This window comes from Macaca mulatta, chromosome 2 (assembly GCF_049350105.2).
Source record: "Macaca mulatta isolate MMU2019108-1 chromosome 2, T2T-MMU8v2.0, whole genome shotgun sequence".
NCBI lineage: Eukaryota > Metazoa > Chordata > Mammalia > Primates > Cercopithecidae > Macaca > Macaca mulatta.
The window spans coordinates 190,326,847-190,353,816 of NC_133407.1; the positions used below are offsets into that span (position 1 = coordinate 190,326,847).

General features: G+C 34.8%; 1 protein-coding gene and 1 pseudogene across 4 annotated transcripts in view; both read right to left on the reverse strand.

Moving 5' to 3' along the window:
• The window catches only part of EPHA3 (EPH receptor A3), a 357,743-nt gene that overhangs the window by 245,611 nt on the left and 85,162 nt on the right, over positions 1-26,970 (reverse strand). For all 4 annotated transcript variants that reach the window (XM_015129202.3, XM_001083136.3, XM_077994063.1 and 1 more), the window contains exon 3: positions 8,407-9,067. In XM_015129202.3, coding sequence (XP_014984688.1) covers positions 8,407-9,067 — 661 coding nt within the window. The remainder of the gene's footprint in view (positions 1-8,406; positions 9,068-26,970) is intronic.
• Positions 12,521-13,363, reverse strand: LOC694724 (protein FAM133B pseudogene; annotated as a pseudogene).

Genomic DNA, 26,970 nt, shown 5'->3' on the forward strand with positions numbered 1-26,970 from the left:
TTGTGAAACTATTACCAGTATATTTCACAGAATCGAAGTCCATCAAGAGGGAAAAAAAGATCTAGTTCTCAGTTTATTTTGCATAGGGTTTTATTCACCTTACGCTGGAAGAAGTTGACTAAAAAAAAAAAATGAAACATTAGTTGGAAAAGTTAATGAAATATCAATAATCGTTCTTTGGAATCATTACATGTATTCTGAAAAAAATGTTTACATTGCATCTTAAAAGTTGGAAACACAGAAGCTTTTATAATATCTGAATAGTTAGAATAAAAAAGATAAGTTTGAATTGAATTGAATGTTCTTTACAAAAGCCATACATTATATAACATGTGTGCTTTAACAGAAGTTGTTTAACAAAGTGGCACGCAGCAAATCAGAGCTAAGGAAGATCATTCATATAAAACAGCTTAAATTAAAGAAAAGGAATTTCAAGACTTTCTTTAGGGTCCAACCAGCCTCGACAGTAAATTATGATGGCAGATTCATGAGCTATCTGACAAGATAATATTTATTAAGATGATAGAAGAACTATAATTTTTACTTATTCACAATAACCAATATCCCACCCTTCACAGACAAAAGAAACTTAGATATGACTTTTGCTTGAACAATTTCAGTCACTTTACAGATAAGTTTACATTTAATAGATATTTAGTGAGTTGTCTACAAAGCTATGTTCTGATCATCCTTTGGAAAGGAAACTGAAAATAAAATGATGGAAACAACTGCTTTCAAGTAAAATGAGAGCTACTTTTTTTCTGCAACTGAAATTATTTTCTGATGTCTTAGATTCTCATAGTGAATACTGCCCTGGGAAGCTTAATCCATATATTACCATAGTCTCTCAAACAAATAAACTACTCAATGGACACATCATTTATGTTTCCCAAAGATTATACATTTGGCATATTGATATTACCTAAATTACCATTTGCACATTTGAAACACTAGACCCATTAAAGCATCTAAAAGCCCAAAGAACTTAGTGTAAGAATAATAATTTAATGAACAGAACTTGATACTATAAAGCAGATACCCCACAGTCATTTGATAAGGAATGCCTGTGAGCTAAATTAGAGCTTTAGAAGTATGCTTTAATAATGACCTATAAAATCATCTTTTAGGTTGGATAAAGTAGAGTGAAATGCCTATTTAAAGAGAAAATGTGTTTTAAGATTTTTCCCTCTGGACAGAATTGGTGAGATTATATTACTAAAGTTAACCCAAATAAGGTAAAACAGTTCATATTTTACTAAAACACAGTAAGTCTTATTTAATTGTAATCCTGTGTAAGAATGTTACTAACATTTATGGAACTTCATGTGATTTTTAAGGCCTGTTATAGTGGTTCATTGCTTATCATTTAACTCATTCTTATTCATTATGAGGTATTCAAATGCTTAGATATGAATTTTCTCTACTCCCTAAATTTAACCACAGTCATATTTCTCCTAAACATGTTTGCAATTAAATTGTGCCTGAGTGTTCAAAATAATCTGATTTGTAGTATATACAGAACAAAGAATTCACATTTCTATTTTCCTAAACATGCAACTCCATGGTTTAAATTTATATTGTTTTTATACAGACTCAAAAATGAGCCACAACATTTAAGAAGTCACAAACCAAATATATTCCCTCGCTTTCTCTCACTTTTCATATTAAAAAATAAGTTTTTACTTTAACTACTTTTTAGATAGTGCATTGACATAATTTGATCAAAGACTTCCAGTAATAATCACATAATAATTCATGTAAGCACATTTGACATATACTTCATACAACTTATACTGTTTCTCCACTGCCTTTATGCTATTTGGGCGATTCTTAAGCATACATAACAACTACATAAAGCAAAGTAAATAGATAAGTTAGTTCCATCCAGAGTCAGGTAAAATGTTTCAATCGGTTTTTTTTTTTCTTTTTCTTAGTTGCTTACTGATTTTTGATTCACATGATTCCTTCAAGGCAAGGACATTATTTATTGGTATATCCTTTCCAATTACCTAACCTTGTCTTTTATATAAGGAATATAAGGGCACAAACATAGGATGAACAAAACCTAGGCTGAACAGTTTTGAAATGTAGCATTTTAACTTTATTTTTGTATTGCTGTTGTTTGCTTATTTCCTAAATCATACTTCCTTAAATCAAGTCAGTTAAAACCTAAAAGTCTTTCTGAATAGACCATATAAAAATGTACATTTGTAAACTCAAGGCACTTTTGAAAAATCAGTGGGAAAGATCCATACTATAAAAAAAAAACAGAGACTGAGTCCAATACCAGATGGGAAAAATCAAGTGTCACTGCTGTTTGGAAGAAAAATAAAAGTTAACAATAAGATAATGGAGGGAATGTCACCCATGGTTTAATAGACTAGAGGTTTAATTGAACAACAACAAAAAATGTCTCTTTAGAAAAGCACAATTCTGTTTGGAAAAAGGTGGGCAATCAATGAATAAATAATGAATACACAAATATATACATTCATCAAAGACATGTTTTGTCTCCTAAAATATGTCTAAGGTCTAAGGTAAGCTGTTGAATGGGTGATTTTGTCATATCTAAATGTTTTAAAATGTATTGAAACAAGGAAACAAGGAAGGTAACACATTTTCAGGGATTCTGATGACTGAAAATAATGACGTTCAAATACCTTGCGTCCAGTGGTGTACATTTTGCAATGGACTAAGCAATACATCGACTGGCCATTTTGAAGTCCATCCCTTTTGTGGATAAAGAAACTAAGGCTCAAAATGTTTAGCCACAAAATTAATAAGCTGCATTCCTGGGACTCTTAAGCCCAAGCCCTCAAACACTTTGTTAGTGACAAGAGCCTTCGGCTAAATAGAACAATTAAATGCAAACTGAAATTTGAGGACAAGTGCAGGGAAGTTTTTTGCATTATGCTAATGTACATAAATTGGTGAGAAGACATAGAATCTTGTATAAATCAGGCTTGATAGCTATTATAAAGCTATAATGCATCTGTTTAATTTGTTATGTTGAAGTTATTTATCTTATTACTTAACAGTGCCATATTTTATAATTAAATAAATTCATTGGTTGGAAAAATCATGGATGTATAACTGTTAAAGGCAAAGAGGAAACAGACAGCTGTCATTTTAACCTCAGGGAAAGGAAATTTTTCATAACTGAAGGTAAGGAACTCGGTAATTATAGGGTAGTCTTTACAAGGTGAACCAATGCTTTAAGCACTAGATCAGTAAATTTAGGGGACAAAAAGGCCAAATATATTTCAGCACCTACAAAAATTGTTTAGACTGTTGTTTTATTACAGGTATTAATCTAGAAACAATTGATTATTTTAAGGCAGAAAAAATAATATTCATCATAAATTCATAAAAGAAAAAAGTATGATATTTGGTATCATAAAAATATTTGTTATTCCTTTACTTCATCATCTATTCGCTATTCTAACGAGAAGTCAGATGAATCTATTATTGCCTGGCTGTAATTGTATGTGACCTAATAATCAAATATGTTTATTTCAAATTAGATAAAATTAACATCTTTATTTGCAACGCATTCTGAAAGGCCTAGTGCAATCAAAGATAAATAATGTAAAGTCTATTCTCTACAGGACCTCTATTCTAAGAATGGATAGTTGGCATAGAAATCTCCCAGTAATTATGCATCCTATAAGTATCTAATTGAGAACCAACTCAATTACATTCTGCCAAGTTCTAAGCAAGGTGTTTCTAAGAAAAGACATTCATGGTGTCTGCCCTTAAGGAACTTCCAGACAAAAAGAACGAGAAAGGAATGCTTCTGAACTTATTCACACTCATGAACACCTCGCAAGTCCAGAGGGTGCCTTCTGATTGTGCACATAGACTTAGTAGGTGTGAAGAATATACTAAGCTTTTCAATTTTCTCTAGCGCCTCTGTCAGAGCAAGCAGAGTCTTAAAATCATCCTGTTATTGAAACTTTGGCAGCTGTTTTAAGAGTTTCTGAATTAACAGAGAAATGAGTGGAGAGTAAGAACTGGTATCCTAAGTCATAAGTAAAACAAATATAATTCTGGATAGTCATCAAAAAGTCTAGGCGTCTTCATACATCACATCAAATACACGTTTCTATTTAGCTGCTAATGTAAAAGAAGAAGGGATAACGTTAGCATTCCACAATGAATGTGCAGAGATAAAGCACAGAGCAACAAATTCTTCAGTGACATTAATAAGGTATTTGGTACACTAAGTCTAAACAAAGTTTGTATGAGAAGGAATATTTATAGTAACCTTCTGCTATCTGACTCAAATGTAATTAACTGACTATATAAAAAGCCATTAGCATTCTCATCTCTCCTCTCCAAACTAAACCAAAACAGATAACATAATTCATTAGCCAGGATTAAAAAGAGAGAGAAAAAAAGATCATGATGTTTCCTTGGTATTAATACAAAATTTTCCCACACTTCCAATCTTAAAAAGAGAAAACCAGTAAGAAGAGTTATGCTGGGATGTAAAAAATATGAAATGTCCAAATGAAATAATCAAGTAAAATATTACCAATGCTTGAAAGCAAATGCCAGATGATTCAGTTTTAGTATGTCACTTTATAATTTTAATTTTTCAGTGTTACCCTTTTCAAAGGAGGTTTATGAACACCCTCCCCAAAAAACAACCCAACCTGGCATTTGATCATGCTGTCAAAATCCAGCAAGTCTTCCCAGATCCCAGAATAATGGTCCAAATAAGTTTTAAGTTACATACCAGGTAAATTAAATAAAATATATTACACTATCCTTCTCTTTCATCAAATATGAGAGATAACGTATTTAAACAAAAGTCATATTTTCAAATAATATATTAGATGAATTTCTAGTAAACAGTATAACACATAATTTTTTACCTTCCTTACTAATTTTTATACTACTCCTTATCAGTTTAAACTTGCATAGTTATTTCTACATGCATTTCTATTTTACCAAACTTAGTGTAGTAAGTACTCTTTACCTTCCTGGTGCTTTTTCCAGTTTGTTTGACATGTGATTCTTGAATGATTCTTTAGCCACCAACATTTCTTTCTACCCTCCTTTACTTTCTCTCTCTAAACAGCCATTGAAAGAGAAAAAATCACCATTTATTATTCTTAGCTTTCTTTTTTCCTATCCTCCCTAGTCAAAAAAAAAAAAAAAAAAAAAAAAAAAAAAAAAAAAAAGGAGGAGGAGGAGGAGGAGGAGAACCTGGCAACATAAAGCATCTTAATGCAGAAAAATCTTCATTTCTCATCACTCATCTACTCCTATACCAATGTTTCCTTCCCTATCAACAATAATAGCTTATTTTCTAGATGTTTAGAAATTAGTGTTAACTTAGTTCTGTTTCATAAATGAGTTTAAAAAAATCTATGTTCTTTCAGAGGTACAGATAAAAACATTTTAGAACACACACACACACACATACACACACACGCACTCACACGTTTTTGGACCATGAACCAAACTAAGCAATGACAGTGTTCATTATTCTGTTTCTAGTGTTCAATACAGTATTGGACACTTATTAAGGGCTCAAGAATTGTTGACTGTTTAAAGAAATGGTTCAAGGATACTTTTGACTACTTTTTGTTATTTCAAGAAAACTGAACTGTTTTGAAAGTAAACATTTTATACCAGAGCTTTTGTTTATACTTCTGAAATTGATAAATATGCTTCTTAAATATGAAACATTTTAATTGATATGTTTTTTCCTATCAAATGGAGATTGCCACATTTTCATCTTTCAGTTCAATGAACTCTAACTGTGCCTATTATTTGTCTAGAGTGGAATATAAAATTTATAATATTTTATTACTAAAGTCAAAAAATGACCCAGTAGTGAAGTTCAGATCCTTTTTAAGGTATCCCTGTGACACAAACTCAGAAGATAGTACTCTAATAAGATGCCTATGCATTTTGAAATTTTGATACAATGATTCCATAAACAAATTAGAAATCTCACCTTCTGGAATGTGTAAGCTGTGTAAGGTAGCTAGCCCCTTCTTGCTACTCCAAATGTTTCTATGCAAAATAACAATAAAAGAGTCCAAAACTCTCAATGCAAAAGTTTCCCATTATTAATTAACATTTCCTACTATTTATCATAAAATATTCAAACTTAATCTCTTCTTATCCTTCACTGTTAAGGCACATTGTATCATCGGCTGAAGACTTACTGGTCTGTCTCACGTTAAAACCATTCATTTTTGTGTCTCTCTTTCATGCTAGATAGTGAGCTCCCAGAAGGTAGATACGATAACTTTATTTATTTATATTTCCCCTGTGTCTGGCACATTATTACTTTGTACTCATAGATGGTCAGAAACACTTATACAATTAAATTTGCATGTCTAAGATGCTTGACAAATCATATATCCAGTTTTATCAGATGCCACCCGAGCTAAGCTTAGTCTTCCTAAAATATGGTCTTTTGGCTTATAATTCTTCTTTCTTAAAAATCTAGAAATAAAAAAGTTGGAAATAAACTAGTACAGATAACGGTTATATTTCTAGATCTTTGGCTACTTTGTGTTCACTTTTTGTGGCCATTCTCATCCTTCAAAATACAGTGTTCCAATTAAAGTGGAATCTGTGTCCTTTGTTTCCTAGTCTCAGTTACTCTTCACCGAATCACAGGGAAGCAGCATGGGTTGATGTGAAGACTCCAGCCTTTGGAGTCAGACTGCCTGGTTTCAGATCTCAATTCCAGTACTAACTCACTGAGGGAAATAAGGCCAGCTATTGAACCTATTAAAGCTTTATTCTCCATGATTTTAAAATGGAAAGAGTAATAGTATGTACTTGATAGGTTATTTTGAGGAATAAACGAGATAGCTAATGAACATTACTTAGCAAATCAGCACAGTGTATGGCATCTAGTAAGTGACTAATTAATGAATGTTAACAAAAAATCTTTGAGTTCTTACTACAGTACTTACCATGAAGTAGGTGTGCACTGAATATACCTTAAATGGGCAACTTTATAATTCCTTCTGGAATAAGCTTTCATGATTTTATTTAAAATAGATCTCACAAATACCACATAACATAAACAAATACCTTACTGATAAATTCAATTCAAAGTGGAATATAAAGGCTATTGCAACTTTTCTTCACTCATGCGTACAAGCAAATAGTAGCCAGTATGTTGTTTTAATTTTATAACTTTCAAAACCATTTTTGGAAGAGTATTCTGATGGTGTTTTCCAAGGATCTAAAAGGCATGGAGAAGTATGAAGCTAGAATGAACCATTTACTCCCATTTAAAATGACTTTTTTTCTGTAAACCATGTCTACAGTCAAAAGCAAAATATTATGTTCTGTTCAGATTTAAAGAGGACAATTTATATACAAAGTAGGCTCATTTATTCCACATGCATTTGAGAAAAGTGACTGATTATGAGACCAGGAGTAGAACACCAGACTTGACAGAGTGTAACAGCAAGGAAAGGCATTAAAATGGACAAAATTTCAAGGACAATATACTTAACTTCTCCTATGTATTTATTCATTTAAATTTTGAGTAACAATTTTAGTGTGTTCTTCAGCATAAAACCTTGCCTAATGCTAAGTAAATTTTGGGATTAAGTGAAATTATATGATATAGCATAGCTGATATACATAATTTTATATTAAATGATCTTTTAATTGATTCCACTTAAAATATACAGTGATTTTAATAAATATTAACTTGATTAAAGAGTTCTTGTTCTGTGATGTTATATTAATATCAATATGCATTCAAGCCTAAAGGATGATACAAATAATCTTTTGAGCACTAAAACGAGCCAAGTCACGGTGCAAAAGACACTTAAAAATCATGCCTGCATACATTAAACACTGAGGCATCAGCTCTGGATTTTTAAATCAAATAATCTTCTAAAAGCACTAATCTCTTGTAAGTAAACATGTATTTGATACCCAGATGTCAGTGAAGAAAAGACTGTACTTTATAGCAGCGAAGTAAATATTGCTACGCGCTAGATGAGCACCAGCATAAATAACCACCACAGTATCTAATTCTGTTAGAATTAGGTTAGCTGAGTGTTAAAGATTTCTCAACTTTCTACATAAAAGAGATAGAAAGTTTTTCTTTCAGGTGGTCTAGAATAGGATTACCTTAGTTATTAAACAGCAGAACAACTTAAATATAACATATATAACACCTCATGTAGGGTGCAGGCCAGCACTGCATAATCAAATACATTAATATTTCTACAGCAAAGCATGAATTACCACATCAAATGGAATTAATTTTAGTCCATAAATAAACTATGGTCAGTTTGAGGCATGTTTTCCTTTCAAGTGAGTTGAGACTGAGTGCATTTTATTTAATGACACTATGATAAACTCACAGGTGAGAAATACCACTCAAAGAAAAACAGAGAAGGCTCTTACCTTGGCACATAAAACCTCTTTCTTCATAGCCAGCATTGCAGGAACACTTGCCAATGGGTACAAGCCATTCGCCTTCTGTACTGCAGTACATCCTTGGAGGATCTTCCTCCTTAGAATTGTTGACACAAGACCCTCTAACCTCCACCAGGGACTGGGAGTCCATGGGTACCGTGTCTGGAAACATAGCCAGATTCTTCACCGTAAATGGGCACTTTTTGAAGTATACTCTCACAGACACCAAGGCAACACACGCACCAACATCTTGAAATGCCAAATAAAATCCCTTCTTGTTGACAGGACCTACTTCTCTAATCTCAGTGTTGAGTTTAAGAATACGGTCCCCAAGATCCATTTGAGTGAAACTTTCATCAGCTGCAATGGTGTCAATCTTTGTAAACTGATGCTCTCGAAATTTCACCCCATGATCATCATCGGACTCCATGTAGTACAGGTTGAATGTCTCCTTGCAAGTCCCTAAAACCAATGGAATGCTATTGCAGTCTCGTAGAGTGAACTTGAGCTCCACATAAATCTTCTGAGCTGAGTTCCTGGGGACCCAGTTTGTTCTCAGCCAATTGTTTTGACTATGATCCATGACATTGCACACCTGGTAAGTCCTGATAGGTGTGTAATGTTCATCCACACCGCTGATCTCTTCCCACTGAAGAATCAAAGAGAAACAGAGAGTGAGGCAGAATTAATGATAATAATGAATACAAGATAAGGGTGTCAGAGCCATCACTATATAGTAAGTTATCATTTACTCATTAAAAAACATTCCTGTTTTTGGTTTTTTATTTGTAAGGTTCTCTGAGTTAATGGACACAAAGTAATTTATAATTTGAATGAACACATTTCAATTGCATTGAAGTTTGTTGAATATTCAGGAAAAAGTCACTTAGCAGTTAATAGAGCCTAATCAAACATTCCAGGATCAAAAGCTCGAATCAGTTGTCTCCAATGACACTATGATATGATTTTCTCATATGTTTTTGGGTGTTTTTCTTTGTTTAAAAAAGAAAAAATAATACTGTCTAAAATTCATGCTTATTAATCTTTTCCCCATTTGTGCCAGGTTTTTGGTAAAATTGATATAAGGTAAAATAAAGTGAATATAAATGATATTTTTACTATATATCATCATGCATGACTTTTTTAATGTACTATCATTTCAATGGACATGTATTGGGGAACTATGAAAGAAAACTTGAAGTAAAAATGTAAATGTTCCTCACCCCCTGGCCTCCGCCAAATATCAAACCAAGTCATGTGTGACAAACAGAAGACATGGCAAACATTTGATTCTTAAAGCCTTTTACACCCACATTAGACTTTTTCTTAGTCAAGAAATAGATATATATCTGGGGTTTTGTGGTTATCGTAGTTAAGGTTATCTTAGTACAACTTTTCTCACTGTAAAAAGTCTGTAAAAGCCTTAAGACTTTTGAGAATAGTGAAGCACTATTTTCTGTGATGCTTAGGACAAATTTTGAGAAGCTTTTAACTTAGCATCGTAAGAGTGTGTTACTTCTGATCCTAAAACTATTAAACCAGTTGTTTCTGTTATCTCTGCATACATACTTTCTTCTTATGCCCCATTTTGCTTACTTCTTGCAGGAAACTACATATTTTGCCATGCCATTCTTGAATGTAAAGTTTTCTAGGGATCTCTATTACCTATGCAAAAACTTTCAGACCCTTGAGTTTCACATTTGTGTTCCTCTTAAAACTGGTCCTAAACCACATGTTAATTTTTCTAACTGCTTGAATCAAGATAAGTAGTATTTCCACATACTATATTATTTTCAATGTAAACGCTTTTATTGTCTATGACAGATGTGGTGGATATTCTGTCTTTTATTCTTTCTTGTGGAGCTTGTGGAATATATCTTCCCTCCCTCCCTTCCTTCCTTCCTTCCTTCCTTCCTTCCTTCCTTCCTTCCTTCCTTCCTTCCCTCCCTCCCTCCCTCCCTCCCTCCCTCCCACCCACCTTCCTTCCTTCCTTCCTTCCTTCCTTCCTTCTTTCCTTCTTTCCTTCCTTCCTTCCTTTCTGTTTTGATATGGAGCCTTGCTCCTGTCACCCAGGCTAGAGTGCAATGGCACAATCTCAGCTCACTGTAATCTCCGCCTCCTGGGTTAAAGTGATTCTCCTGCCTCAGCCTCCTGAGTAGCTGGGATTACAGGCCACTGCCACTACACCCAGCTAATTACGGTACTTTTAGTAGAGACTGGGTTTCTCCATGTTGGCCAGGCTGATCTCGAGCTCCTGGCCTTGTGATCCACCTGCCCTGGTCTCCCAAAGTGCTGGGATTATAGGCATGAGACACTGTGCCCACTTGGAATATACCTTTCTTAAGATATAACCCCATGGAACTGTGCATTCTTCTGCCTTATGCCTTCCGTAACCCTGACAATCTTAAGAAAATTTCTGTATTATATAACCCTTATTGAATCCCCTATTCATTTGTAAATTTAATTCATGATACAAGCTAAAGTTAGTCTAATTTTGTTTCATAGGCATTTGCTAAATTTTAGGCAGGTCTCTTCATATTCACTATAGTATGGAGCACAAAAACTTCACCTTTTGGTATATGCACAGATATTATTATTATTATTATTATTATTATTATTATTTTAACTTAACTTGTCATAATTTGTTATTGATATGCAAAGACAACAAACTTTTAAAACATTACATTTACTAAGATTCTGGCAATAAGACACAGCATACCAGGCTTGCCACTCAACTTGTTATTCTAAGTCTCAGCTTCAATATGAAGCCTTTTTTTTAAAAAAAAAAAAAAAAAATCAAAACCCTGCTTTCTACATGCTAAATATCTTGGCAAGTAGGCCATTAAACACAGTAATAAACTTAAGACAGCAAGACTGAGGAGTTAACAAAAACTAAACATTGCAGCCTAAACAAAATTCATACAAAACATAAACTATCACTGGTTACATAAAATTTTCCTGATTAAAACTTAGTGTAAAACATGCATTTTAGAATCTTTAGCTATCAAGTTCAAAAAGTACCAGTGTCTATTTAAAATAATTCCTCTCCCAAGCCAAAGTGTAATCAAAATTAATTAAAATGACATAACACATTCTAATAATAAAAAACATTCATTATTACTGAAGTGGAGGTAAATCCCAGAGCTTCTGGGCCTTTCTCATGCTGCAAATGGCTGTTTCTCTGGTTCACTCAAAGCAGCATATGAAAGCATCCAAGGATGATACTAAGCTCAGTAAAGGGCAAGACTACTGGTAGCCAGCTCTGACCTCCCCGTGAAGCATGGCTACTGTGTCCATAATATAGGATGTGTGGGGATCAAAGGCACACTATTCTGCTAGCTAAAGAGATAGCAAACCACTCCCCCAATCCTAAAAGCTCCTTCCCCAGGTAAATAAAAGTATATGAGGGGAAAAAATTAAAATACACATCTACAGAGTAAGGGTTTTGCAATATTAATGTAATCCCTCTTTCAAAAATTTTAACTAGAATCATCTGGTCATTTCTGATTACATCTTATAAGATGTATCCAGATTCAATTTCTATTGGTTTATCCTTAGACATTTCTAGTCAAAAGTATTAATTTTATTCCCAAATATCTTAACCACTAGTATGACGGCAGTGTATTATCTCCCAGAGTTATCAAGCACTGGAGAAAAAAAAAAAATAGATGTTCAAGCAGCGGGCAACATTTATGGCCCTTTCACACAGTGGCATCTGAGTGGCTACTGAATAGTCCAGGAATAATTCTATTTTTTTTTTCTCTATTTTTTTTTTTTGAGACGGAGTCTTGCTCTGTCTCCCAGGCTGGAGTGCAGTGGCCGGATCTCAGCTCACTGCAAGCTCCGCCTCCCGGGTTCCTGCCATTCTCCTGCCTCAGACTCCCTAGTAATTGGGACTACAGGCGCCGCCACCTCGCCCGGCTAGTTTTTTGTATTTTTTAGTAGAGACAGGGTTTCACCGTGTTAGCCAGGATGGTCTTGATCTCCTGACCTCGGGATCCGCCTGTCTCGGCCTCCCAAAGTGCTGGGATTACAGGCTTGAGCCACCGCGCCCGGCCGGAATAATTCTAAAAAGAAGAAAATTCATGCATTTTCGTAAATATGTTGTAGTTTTCACAGTTGAAATTTCCTCAGACATTGCACTTTCTTTATAAGGGAATCCTGATTTTTCTTAGTGTTATGGTGAGTCAGGACTTGAACTAGTAGCCTTCTTTTTCTTCTTCTTACTGTGTTTCTTATGCTTCTTTTTCTTTTTTGTTTTTTTTCTGTTGCTCTTTCTCGTTCTTCACTGCTTTTCTTCTTTTTTGCTCGCACCTCCTCAATATACTCTGATCGTGACAAGGACTCAGATGATAAAGGTTTATCTTCAGAATACATCTTTCTCTTTTTGCTGAGTCCTTTAATATCCTTTTCTTTCTCAGTTCCATCTTTTGACTTCTTTTTCTTTTTTAAACTATCCTTACTTCTGATTCAGTTTCTGACATGGAGCTTTCAGAAGATTTATGTGAACGGTTCTTCTTTTTTTCTCCATTTTCCTTGTTTCTTATCCTCATCTTCAGAATCAGAAGAACTGCTGGAAGAATCAGAGCTTGATGAAGAAGAAGATGAATGCCTATCAGATTTCTTCTTTTCTTTTTTCTTTCTCTGTCTTCTTTTGGATGAGCTCTCACTTCCACTTAATAATTTCTTCCTGTGTTTTTCCAGTTCTTTCTTCCAGTTCTCATTCATTTTTTCTTCAAATTCAGCCAAAGCCATGGAGCCTTTCTTTTTCTTTTCTAGTTGCTCTTTTACTTCTTCCCAGGTAGGCCTTGCGCGATTCAGATAATCCTGGATTGTTGGCCCTGAAGACTGGACTGGACCCCTTGATCTCGCCATTGCTATTGGGTTCATATAGGCCACCCGATTGCCCCGCTTCCCCATGGTGCTGGATTGAGCGCACAGTCGCAAGGCGAGGGAACCCCGGATGGAGAGACAGCCGAAGCGGGCCCGCCACAGCTTATGTTTCTTATAATATATGTGAGAGTTATTAATGGGAATAAAACAAAACGTTTTACTTAGAGAAAATATTTAAATATTATAGCTAAATATATGAATAAAATCCTTGTGAGCCCATTATAAATGTGTTCCTACATTTTTCTCCAATAAAGGAATTAATTATTTTCATCAGGAACAATAGATAGTAAACATTTTTAACTAAATCAACAGCATTTAAAATGCATTAACACTTTTTTCTATTTCTGTTGACACTTCGTTATGATTTCCTTGTATTTTTTTGCTTTGTTTGTTTAAAAAAAAGAATAAAAAAAGTTACTGCCTAAAATTTATCTGTATGAATATTTTCCCAATGTGGTCCACATGCAGGTTTGTTACATGGGTCCATCGCACGAGGTCCAGTTTTCAGTACGATTGATCCCCTCACCCAGGGTGTGAGCATAGTACCCAACAGGGACTTTTTCAACTCTTGCTGCCTCCCTCCCTTTCTCCTTGAGCAGTCCCTAGTTTTTATTGTTGCCATCTTTAAAAACACAGAAATTTTAATTCATACCTTCTAATCACAAAATAAAATAAAATATTCATTTAGTACATTGTTGGTAATCACAAGCAAAGAAACATGACATTTATTTGGCCTTCAAGCCTCTTTAGGGGAAATTTTTTTATATTAAATTCTTAAATTATAAAAAACAATCTGTAAACTTTACTGGTGTGACAATTTGTAAACTTTACTGGTGTGACAATCAGTTTAAAAACTTCTTCCTAGCTCACCTATTAACTTACAAACGAAACAAGTAAACAGCACTACTTATTTTAAAAGCCTTGATCATTCAGGATCTAAAATACAAGATAGGGACTCATTTGCTGGAGGCAAAATTGACCTAGTTTCATTGTCACATCCCAGATTTAACAACGAAACAAGTTGAGACTATTTTAGAAGATCTCAGAAGTGATATACAAGATACATTCTAATTGCAGTTTAAGAAAAGAAAATATTCACATTGTATTTGTAATAATTGCCAATATACCATTTTCTCGCATCCACTCTAGTTATATGTTATATACTGAGTTTTTAAGAAGGTAAGAGTATATGAGAGTTTCAGTTCTTAGGGTTTTACATTGAGGTGCCTATAATAATACAATCATATTCAAAGCAAAATGAATGTATATGTTTAATATAAAAAAGGAGTCAACAGACTTGGTGCTACAAAAATCTCTGGTGTTAAAAGTTAGTGTTTTATAGAGTCTTCTCTAGTATCATTACCTTGGTTCCACAATGGCATGTTAAAGTACAGATGTAGCAAAAACTCTAGAGAATAAATGCTTTCCATAACCATCTTATAGAAAGTTTGATCATGACAGTATTATTTGAATGTAAACCAATTGAGCTCCTTTTAGTAATAATGAGATTGTTATTTTGATGAATCATTTGCAAATTTATTCTGCAATGAACAGCATTTTACTTGACATCAAACAGTACATATTATGTAGAGATTTTCCTAATTTGATGTAAAATATGATTTTAATTATGGAGATCTCAGTGTAGTTTAACATTTGGCAAGATACCACAAGTCCGTGAAAGCAGAAGTATACATTGCAAGAAGATAATGCAAACAGCACCAGCATCCTTTGCACATAAAAGGTTGCAAGGAGCAATTAGCACTTCATTAATTTATAATGAAGGCCAAATTGCTTGTAAGGGATGGTGATGTGCCATCTCAGACCACTTGTGAAAACAAGTCTCTAACTCTAGCATTTGCTGAGGACTAAAGACAGTAGAAATAAAATCCTTAAATGAATATTTTCTCATAGCAGCAGCAACAAGAAAAAATCATGAATTAAAGCTGCCGTTATAATGCTCATGCTTTGTAAATGTAAAGAATGCCCATGCTTCATTCACTTTGCTACTGTAATAACTAATGTATAATATTCATTATATATTACCATTATACATTATCAGAAATTCTATCCTGCTATAGTAATTGTCTCAAGGCAGAGATGAAAAAAGAAAAAGGGAGACATAGCATTGGTAACATAGAATTTGGTGGTGAAAAGCATCTTTCTCTTCATTTTCTTAATGCTTACAAGAAACCTCTGTGGTTGGTATCCACTAGTAACAGCTTCAGCAAAAGAGGATACAAACTAAAGAGGAGCTCAAAATAGTTTCTCAAGCTCTAACTCATTAAAATAAAAAATTCTGATATTTAGCCTAGCTTCCAGATTTTGACTCTAAGCTTTAATTATCAGACCACATAAACCAAGACCGGGTTCCTTGTATTTTCATCTTTTTTCCAGATCATTTCAACTATAACAAACCTATGCATCCAAACTTTCTCCCCCGGAGAGTCCATTCTGAAACCAATCACACCAAACCTCTCCATTGTCAAAGGTAGTATGAGATACTAAGGAGGCTCTTAGTTTATATTTTCTAGATAGAACAGTTCCTTGTCACTGAATCAAACATATATTTTTGAGGAAAACACATATTTTAATAATTAACTGGCATTTAACATAATAACTATTATGCTAGTATATCATCATTATGGTAATTAATAATTTATATTTATTGTTGCTATTAATTACTTTCATGGAAAACATTTTTAGTTATTTGCTAACAAGGGATAGTAAGGTGAGGAAGAAGTTTACATTTCCTTTAAGAGAAGCAGAAGCTGCAATAAATTTAGTGCACAGGCTAATATAATTTGGAAAATATTAAGAGTGCAAGAGAGTCATGATTTACCTTTTAAGACGTAAAACCAGTTTCTAAGAAATTTGTGGATGACGATAAAAGGAAAATGACATCAGCAATATTGTTACATTTACAATATTACTTTTGCATTTCAATGGTTTATAAGAAACACCTATTTCTGTGCTTTACAAAATGCTAATGATGATTAATCTTGCACTCAGTAATTTTAAGTGATATTAAGTTGGTTCATGTTATTCCTTTCTCCACTCATGTTTTTTATTCTTATGTTTATTTCCCCTTGTACACTCATAGCCATTTCAAAATCCAGTCTTCAACCTCCAAGTATTTGGGCATTTACGAGGCAGCGGCATTTTAAGCATGCATGCAGAATCTCTTACAGCAAGACTGTCACTATCAAGCATAAGGCACAAATATGTCTACAAAAATCATTGTATTTCCATTTATTCATAAGTAGTTTTCCTTAGCCCATTCTGGTCTCAAAAGTACACACACACACACACACACACACACACACACACATTTACACACAGATATATATTTCTAAAAGTATATTATAAAAAGATCAGAGTAATATCAAATAGTTGAGACAAATGAGGAATAGAATTATTTTTTGTTTGTTTGGGGTGTGTGTAAGTGTGTGTGTGTGTGGTGTGTCAAATCAGAGAATTATGTTTGTGGCCAAGGAGTCAGGAAGACAGAAGATGGAGATTTGATGTTGGAAAATCCCCATGATTAACGTGATGTGGGACAGGATCCAGAGACAAATATGACCAAAAAGGGCACGCGTGGGAAGATATGGACAGTTATCTTAATAATAATGGCTACTATTCAGTTCATTTAACCACCTTTAGCCCCTAAGTTTTCAGCAGAAATTTGGTGATGGTATTATAATTGCCTAATGAAATATAGAAAAGTCAACATCAGTTTGGCAAAGTATACTGAAAAGATCTGGGAAACAAAGACAAATGTAAAAGAATCAGAAATTATCATGAGAAAAGCCAAGAAAGTATTTTAGAGAGTGAGAAGAACTAGGAACACAATCATGTAAGATCCCTGCTTAGAATTCTCACCAATATTGGGCATGCCTCACTACTTTTTGTGGTTTTAACAGGATACAGGTTAGTAAAGGCACAATGTCTCCAGAAAGTTGCAGTATGTTGTCCCCTCTGTCTCCACTTTACCGAGCAACCTCACAGTTGGGCTCATAGATGTCTGTGTTTTTCTTCTCTGTCCTCTAGTTCCTTAATACCGTTAGACTGAGAAAAGACCTGAAGTAGCCTCGGCTCCACTCTTGTAGGAGCTTTACGTTTTTAAAAATATTTTTATTTTATTTAATTTTAATTTAATTTTATTTTATTTATTTATTTGTTGAAAGGCAGTCTCGCTCTGTCCCTCAGGCTGGAGTGAGTGGCGCAATCTCGGCTCACTGCGAGCTCCGCCTCCCGGGTTCCCGCCATTCTCCTGCCTCAGCCTCCCGAGTAGCTGGGACCACAGGCGCCCGCCACCACGTCCGGCTAATTTTTTGTATTTTTAATAGAGACGGGGTTTCACCGTGTTTGCAAGAATGGTCTCGATCTCCTGACCTCGTGATCTGCCCGCCTCGGCCTCCCAAAGTGCTAGGATTACAAGCGTGAGCCACCGCGCCCGGCCGGAGATTTATTTTCTTCCCAGCTGGGATTCAGAGTTACTGTACTGAGATCTCAGGTCTGTTGCAATGATACTGCACCTTTGGACAAATGTCCCATACCTTTAAGTTTGTTTAATTCCTTTATGTAATTTTTTTTTTTTTTTTTTTTTAATTCCGGCTAAGCAGGGAACCCGGAGGCTTTTTAAAAATACTACTTCCCAGATCAAAAAAAAAAAGAGCAGCCTAGGTGATTGAGGCTAACCCCAAACATTGAGAACTAATGCTGTATATCCCTTGGCCAACTGGACTTTTGACTTCTGTGCTTTACCTTAACTGAACTGATAAGATGTTCCAATATCAGCTTCCATGAAACTGCGTCTAAAGTGTCTTCCTTCCCCTGTCTCGTAGCATGGTCTATGTTCAGCCCTTATCCCATCTGGTTTTTCACTCCAGATTTGCCAAGGCCTAGACACGCCTTACACAGAAGCTCACCTGAATAACCTCATCTTCTACCTCCTACAAGGAATGATAAGATATTATTATAACAAACCAAGTAAATCCTCACAGTGTTCTATTCCACATCTGGTGGTAGTACACCTGACAAAACACGTGTATTACAAAAACATGCAAACAGTGTGTGGGGAAATTACTTTCAATCACATATTCCTAATGGTATGAATGAAGATGATTTTAGACATGATACTATTTTTATAGTTTGCTGTAGTTTGATAGCATTCCACCATGATTTCTGTGGTGATTTGTGATTTTTGAAAATGCCCTTATAATTGCAGTTTTATTCAACTTTACATGGATATATTAAATATTTATATGTGCAAAGCTTAAATTAGAAACTTTATAGTTAAAAGATAAGTAAAATGCAATTTTTCATATATATACATATATATATATGTATATATATATTTTTTTTTTTTGAGACAGAGTGTCGCTCAGTCATCCCGGCTGGAATGCAGCCGGGCGATCTCGACTCACTGCAACCTCCACATCCCGGGTTCAAGTGATTCTCCTGCCTCAGTCTCCAGAGTAGTTGGGATTACCTGCATGCGCCGCCATGCCCAGATACTTTTTTTTTTTTTTGTATATTTCAGTAGAGATGGTGTTTTGCCATGTTGGCCAGGCTGGTCTCTAACCCCTGGCCTCAAGTGATCCTCCTGCCTTGGCCTCCCAACGTGCTGGGATTACAAGTGTGAGACACCACGCTTGGCCACAAAATGTGATTTTTCTTATCAGAAATTGATGCTGGTGGAGGAGGCATAACACAAACAGAAGGTGACAATATGTTCTGTATTTGAGGTTCTGCAAGGAGTTATTGAGAAAGAACAGATTATCATGTGAAGGAAGGTCCTGGAAAAGGATACAGAAATGAAAAGATAGGATTATTGGAACTTCTGTAAGTGAAAATTAAGGAGGACACAGAGAAGGAGAACAAATGTCACCAGGCTTAGCAAATATGAGGACAGAATCTGTTTAAGTAACTGGGTTCCAGTACGATTGGAATATAGGGCAGTGGGCTGTGGATATGTGGACAAGTACTTCAAGTTCGCACTTAACAACCTCTATAGATTCTTGGAAACTATGACTTGAAACAATGTATAACAAAACCAGTTTTACTCTGGGCTAATTGATATAAACAAGAGTTAACTTTCCATGGCATATTTCTGGCTATGAAAACATCACCAAATTTCTAAATAAACACTCAAAGCACTTCTAATATTAAACATGGAAATAAATGTAAGGTACAGATTCATTTAAGAAAGATTCATGAAAAGATGATTATTAACCCAATTTTTGGTGAATAGCTGTGAGACGGTGGTCAGACGAGTAGTGTGTTACATCTAGGAATGAACATTTGCAAAGTGAAAACTTTAAGGAGCACCTCCTCCCACTGTGTCATTCAAAAACTATGGCAAATATGGTGGCTCGCCGAGTGCTTTGCTACTGCCTCATTTGATGCCATGTATTTGTATGATTATTGAACACATGACAAATTTTTATTCTAAAATAATTTGTATTCATTCATTCATTCTTTTTCTAACCTGCTGATACGGTTTGGCTCTGTGTCCCCACCTAAATCTCATGTTGAATTGTAATCCCCAGTGCTAAGGGAGGGACCTGGTGGGAGGTGATTGGACCATGGGGTGGATTTTCCCCTTCTGTTTTCACGATAGTGAGTGAGTTCCTATGAGATCTGCTTGTTCGAAAGTGTGCAGCCCTTCCCTTTTCGCTCTTTCTTCCTCCTGTTCCAGCCATGTAGGATGTGCTGGCTTCCCTTTTGCCTTCTGCCATGATTGTAAGTTTCCTGGGGTCTCCCCAACCATGTTTCCTGTGCAGCCTGCAGAACCATGAGCCAATTAAACTTCTTTTCTTCATAAATTACCCAGTCTTAGGTAGTGTTTTTATAGCAATGTGAGAACAGACAAATATACCTGCTTATTCTAGTTTAAGGTTGGGGTGGCTGGACTCTATCCCAGCAGCTCAGGGCACAAGGCAGAAGCCAGCCCTGGGCAGGAAGCTATCGTATTGAAGGGCACACTCAAACACACCACACTGACTCAGACTGGGAACACTTAGACATGCCAGTTCACCTAATGGGCACATCTTTGGGATATGGGAGAAAAACAGAGTACCCAGAGAAAACTCACGCAGACATGGGGACAATGTGAACATTCCACAGTGTCCCTGGCTGTGAATTACTTTTCTTTCTCATTAGTGTTACAATGAAAGCTATTGGACAAAAGTAGCTTATTCAAGGCCCTGGCATACTTAGCAATGTAAGGCCAGGAACAATTTGGGTAATACAACGTGTCTCTGCTTCATTTGCTACAGTGAGAAACTACTGAAGAGAGATGCATGGTTAACTCTGGCCTGGGAGTTGGTACTCCAGAGAATAAAAAAGAGGACAGCTTTAAGAAGACCATGACAAAGACCCAGGCAAGACTTCTTAAGATGACGTCTGTTGAATAATTACATACTGAACATTTCCCAAAAAGATTATAAAGAGATACTCTTTTTTCTTATGAATGCACACAGTGAATATCTACATGTGAAGATAGTAACTCAGCTTATCTTAGAATTTTTGATTACCAAAACATATTTTAGAATGATTCTTCTTTGTACTGAAAGATGCGGCATCAACAACAACAACAAAAAAGACAAGCTACGTATATATAAATAAATTGATATCTTTAATTTTTATCTGTGAAATAATGTCCTATTTAGACTCCATTTATCTCCTTTCAAGAACATTCAATTTTTGTTTATTGACTAACTACTGTGTATCAGACTCTATATTGATAATGCAGTTATGACAGAGATAGACAGGATAGCTGTTCTTATAGAACATAATGTCTACCAGTTATATCTACTGTTATTTTATATACAACATACTCATTCATTTCTCTATTCATTAGTCTTGCTGCCCTCCATGGTCTCTGGTTTTGTTCTTCTTCCCCTCCCAAGCATCTAGCCCTGTGCCTAAAACCAAGTAGGCACACTATTTTAATTTACTAAAATTAAATGGCATGCAATGTGCCAAATGTCAAAATTATATAATTTATAAAGTATAGACAGAAGTGTGCTTTTGGCTACATGAGGCATTGGAGTTAGAGAATCAGTAATGCAGACAGTTATCTGTCAGAGTAGCCCTAACTGAGTAACTATAAGATCAATGACAGACTTACAGGAAAAAAAAAAAAAGGTATAAATTTCTAGAAACTAATTTACAATTCAGATTTTGAAATAGAGGGTGAATAGTTAGGAAGATGAAGGAAAAGAATCTGAAAACCTGAGATGTGGTGGGGTGGAAATAAAAAAAATTCAAAAATTATTAAAAGTACTTAAAGATTTACCAAAGGAGGGAATTTCTAGCCAGAAGCATTGAGTAGAAACAGATATGATATCCTAAAATATAAAATATAACATAGGGAGGCCACATATATTTCACCATTGTCAAGAAGTTTCAATGAAGTATGCTATTTGAATTCATCTTTCTTGTGAGGGGAAGAATGTCAATATCAAAGAAAAGAGAAGAAAAGTATAATTTGCATTGTAAAGGTTTGGTTTTTAAATGATGAAATGTGTTTACTTATAATGTAAAGGACACTCACATTGCAAAAACATTCTTTTTAAAACTATAGTGATGAAGTATACCATTATCTGAAAATTATATCAGTAAACTGAGAGTCAATATGATTTAAAAATCCTCTAATGAATCACTAATATATTCAATACAAGTTAGAAAGAAAAAAATACATTATTGACATTCATCAGAGATTGTCTCACTCTGTCTTTCTAATCATATATAGCCAAATGGCTTTACTTTTTATAGAGTAAATTTCCCTTAAGTATTAGAGAGTAGGACAATGAGACTAGCATGTTTCCAATTCTTGGAAAGATGTTCAAGGTGAAATTGTCCAATAAAAAAGTAATTTTAGAATTCAGTATAACTGCTTGAAGATAATGAGGAAAATTCCATGCACATTGGCTTAACTTGTCTAGACTGAAAAGTGTGCTAAGATGGACATTTACAGAATTATTACAAATGGCCAACTACTTAGAAATTAATGCATAACAGTGATGGCAGTACATTTCATATCAGTTGTGAGATTCATGCAATTTCCTGCTATGATAATGGGTCAGAGTCACAGTAATTCATAGCAATTTACAATATACCTGTGGAGCACTCCCAGTGACGGAAATGAAATTAACTCCTGTCACTATGGAACAAATGCTAAGTTTTACAGATCTTCAGATAGTTAAATTTAGTTTTTAACAAAATAAGTGTAATTTTTGAGAGCACTTCTCTGAAACGTAAGCTGTTTTATAGCACCAATTTTAAAGCTACAGAAACCTCTTCTAGTGTCCTCTTCACAAGAGTAGCAACAATACTTCATAGAAACACGTTTAATCTTTTATCCATTGAGTATCCCGGGGAGCCTAGATTTAAAGGTCTAACCTGTAGAGATAAAAAACCCTGTGTTTGAAACCTAGCTCTACTACTTAATAACTAAGAGATTCAATAGAGTATGATTTAATTTACACATCTGTAAAATGGGAAAAATAATAATTAACATGTTCTGGAGATGTTGAGAACAAAATTAGATTGTCCATTTAAAATGATTGTAACTGTGTTTGCCACCTGGGAAGCAGCAAATAAACACTCATCATTATTATGCTGACAAAGCTGAGTTAGCCAAAAATGTCACCGGAATATACTAGTTTGTTTTCCTTATAAAATAACAGAAATGTATTTTAAATTCAAAGTTTATTTATTTATTATTCCTTTTCACTTGCTAGAGATTCTATGTCTTCGAATTCGAGACTATAACAATTCTGACCAGTGTAAGTTTGTTTTAGTCTTTTGAAATTCATTAAATATAGTTGACAAAAGGTAACTGAATATTTGGCTGCTTCACATATTTTTATTTTTATTTTTATTTTTTGAGACAGGGTCTTGCTCTGTCACCCAGGCTGGAGTACAGTGGCATGATCTTGGCTCACTGCAAACTCTGTCTCCTGGGTTCAAGCGATTCTCCCCCCTCAGCCTCCGCAGTAGATGGGACTAAAGCACACACCACCACACCAGGCTAATCTTTATGATTTTGGTAGAAAGAGGGTTTCACCATGTTGGCTAGGCTGGTCTCAAATCCCCGACCTCAAGAAATCCACCTGCCTTGAAGTGCTGGGATAACAAGCGTGAGCCACCATGCCCAGTCACAATTTTATTAGAAATGAGTCTGCTATCTTTTATCTAAGATAAATTTGCCCTTCTAAACTGGAATAAAATATTTGCCAATAGTATTCCACATTTTACCATGTTCTATATTTCTGTAATTTTATTAGACATTTGACTTCACTTCTTTTTACTATTGTCTTTTTACAAATTAAAATATATCTGCCTTCTATCTGCATAACATGTCAAGAGATGTATTCTATATCTTTAATAAAAATAAGTACTCTTTTTATGTTTTTATTTCATACCAGGCAATATGTTAAGCCTCAGGTATCTCATGTTTAAAATGGAGATAATAATAGCACCTTTCTCACAGGATTTCTTAGTGACTTAATAAATAATATTGATAGTAAGCGCTTACACAGTTGTTACCTGCTAAGTGAAACAAATGTTTATTAAGCCCTTACATTCTACAAAACCATTTTTGGCACTACCATTATGATCAAGATGTCATTAAACATTACCTCAAAGAGGTAGTTGAGTAGAAGGTCATTTAGGTCCTTTTAGGTCATAGGAGAGACTTTGGATTTTATCCTTAGACACATGGCAATTTAGTAAAGGGTTTGAATAGAGGAGTGACATGATCTGAATCGTGTCATAAAAAGGTCACAGGCTGCTATGTGGAAGAGAAACAGCAAGGAGTGACAATCTAAGAAGTGAGATGGGAGGTTATCGTAATACTTCCGTGACATAGGATGGAATCTCCATAGGATAGCATTCATTAGTGGAAATAGGAAGAAAATAACAGATTCCAAAACCATTTGGGTGGTAGAGCCATGGGATATTATAGATTAGATGTGGGACATGAGAGAAAAGTAGAGAATGTGATTTATGCTATTGAAAGTTGCCCCTCCCAATACAAAAACCAGAGGAATAAAATAACAGTCAGGAGGTGGCATTTAGGGAAGAAATTTAAGCATAAGTGGAATTTTGACTAGTGAAAATAGATGAGGAGGAAGAAGGAGGATGAACACATTCTAGGTAGGTGAAATGATACGGATAAAGGCATAAGACCCCCAAAATTCTAACTGAGTTTGGACATCACTGGGTAGCTGCAGCGAGAGATGAAGCTGATCTTTCATTGACTAACTCAACACATATTTATCAAACACCTGTTATGCACTGGTGACTCTATGAGGTGCTATTACAGCGGTGAAAGTGATGACTTGAACAGTTGTGTATGTTGAGAGGAGGGGAAGATTTCAAAATGAATGACCTAGGAAGTCTTCACTGACATGTGATATTTAAATAAAACCTCAAAGGATGACACAAGGCAGAGGAAGACTTCATGGGGAACTATTTGAATAAAGGAATATGGATATATCAGGAAACAGCATCCAAGGCAAAGGAAACAGCAGTAAAGAATCCCAAGGTAGACAGTAACTTGTATGTCCTCAGAGGAGGGAGGTAAAGAGAATGATTTGAAGGAGGAGGAAGGGGAAGGGTTGAAGAGTTTAGCCCAATCCTGGGATCTGAGCAGAAGACTGACAAGTCTTACTTTTTCCTCGAATCACTCTGGGTGCTATAAAGAGAATAGTAGAAAATTAGAAGAGTGGGAAATGACCATGTAGATGGTTTGTAATATAATGGAAGTTTTTCTCATCACTCATGAGATTTAAGCAACAATTAGATTTAAGTACATTGCTTTGGCAAGAGTATTTAGGATGGGCTAGATGAGGAATGGAGGCAGATGGATCTGAGAGTTACTGTGGTTAGGCAAGCGATGGGTAATGAAGAATTGTTCATTTTGCTCATTATTGATACCCAACACCCAGGACAGTTCCACATAACCCACTCATTGAATAAGTAAAGAAATGAACTAATTTTTGAATGAGAGAAATATTTTAGGAGTAGGACAAGGACTTGGCAAATGATTGATATTTCCTTTGAGAAAACTGAAAACCTGAAAATGACTCTGAGGTTTTAAGCTAACATTGGATAATCATATTGACCATTTTATGTTCAAGGTAATGGGCCTTTCTGGCATTGCATCATTTTATCCTTGAAAGCCCTGTGCTGCAAGTGCCATCATCTACTAATTCTATAGATGAGACAAAATGAAGCTTAGGAGGGGGTTCAATAACTTCCCCTAAATCTGTTAGCTGGTAATGGCAGGGCCTGGATTCAAACCCAGAACTCTTCAATTGCAAAGCTTTCCTGTTTTTTATGAACCTGTCTTGGTGACTTGGAAATAATGTTATGAGCAGAAAGAGCTGAAAAACAGGTGGGAAAACTTATGCAAAGAAGAGGAGCAAAAGTTTAATATGGGTAGAATCTAATAATGTCAAAATGAAACACAGAAAAAAAAGTTTTCAAAAGTTGAAATGGAGATCCAGAATTCAGACAAAAATTATACACATATAAATTCAGATTCTGGAGTCATATAATTGAAGTTTTAGAAATATTATGATTAAAAAAGAAAAAATACAAGAAAAATGAAATGTCAGAAACTGTATTATGAAATGCTTGTGTTTACAGGGTAGGAAGAGAATGACGAGTTGATGAGAGAAGGGGAAATATTGTATTATTGAAATTGCTCTGTCCAAATCCATACTGAAATGTTCCCACATCAAAACGTTTTTCAAGTTAAGTGTGGTATATACTGCTGGAAAAGGAGCATTTACAGAGGTGAGAATAGAACAAGGAAAAAACAATGTCAGAGTTGCCAGAGAGAAGAGAATTTCGATAACTGTATAGGTATTATAGAGGATACTTTAGAGCAAAGTGTGGTGTGAGTAGAGTGACTGACAAGAAGAAAGATATTGACTATAAAAAATATATGTATTTTTGTTAGCAGAGGTTTTCACAAAACGTCATTTAACTCATAAAGCATAGCAGAGAAGAAGTCAAAGCAGATATGGAGATTTTGTCCTAACAATTTTATCATTGAACAGAAAAATATTCAATAGATTCTATAGGAGATTGGAGAACTTTCTTCACAAATTTCTTAATCAATACCTAGAGAGAGAGGCAAAAACATGTCCAACGTCAAAACTAATAAAAGTCCAACCTAGACCAGATCTTCTTACTCTTAGACCTGTACAAGTGCCAATAAACCACATTGTTTCCGCAAGGCAGAAGGGACTAATCGTGAAGTCAGTTTGGGTAAAACTCTGCTCCACTAATAATTAATATGAGATTTGAACTGGGAATTCCCCTCAGTTACAGGAAAATATTAGTAACTTTGAAACAAATACAGAAATATAGTATTACTATAATTTTAGATGAACCTAGTTAACTTATTAAAATCTCATTTTGTTAGCACATCAATCTATGTACTATAAAGAGTATGTTTTAACAAGTTCTGAAATGTTAGTATTTTTAAAGAACAGTTACATTTCTGGAAGAATATTTGGGAATGGACTAAATTTTACTTTAATCCCGACCTAAGAATGATTATAAATAAATCACAAGTGAAAATATTCCACTTTTAAAATTATCATATGATCACAATTGTTCCATAATGTATAGTGC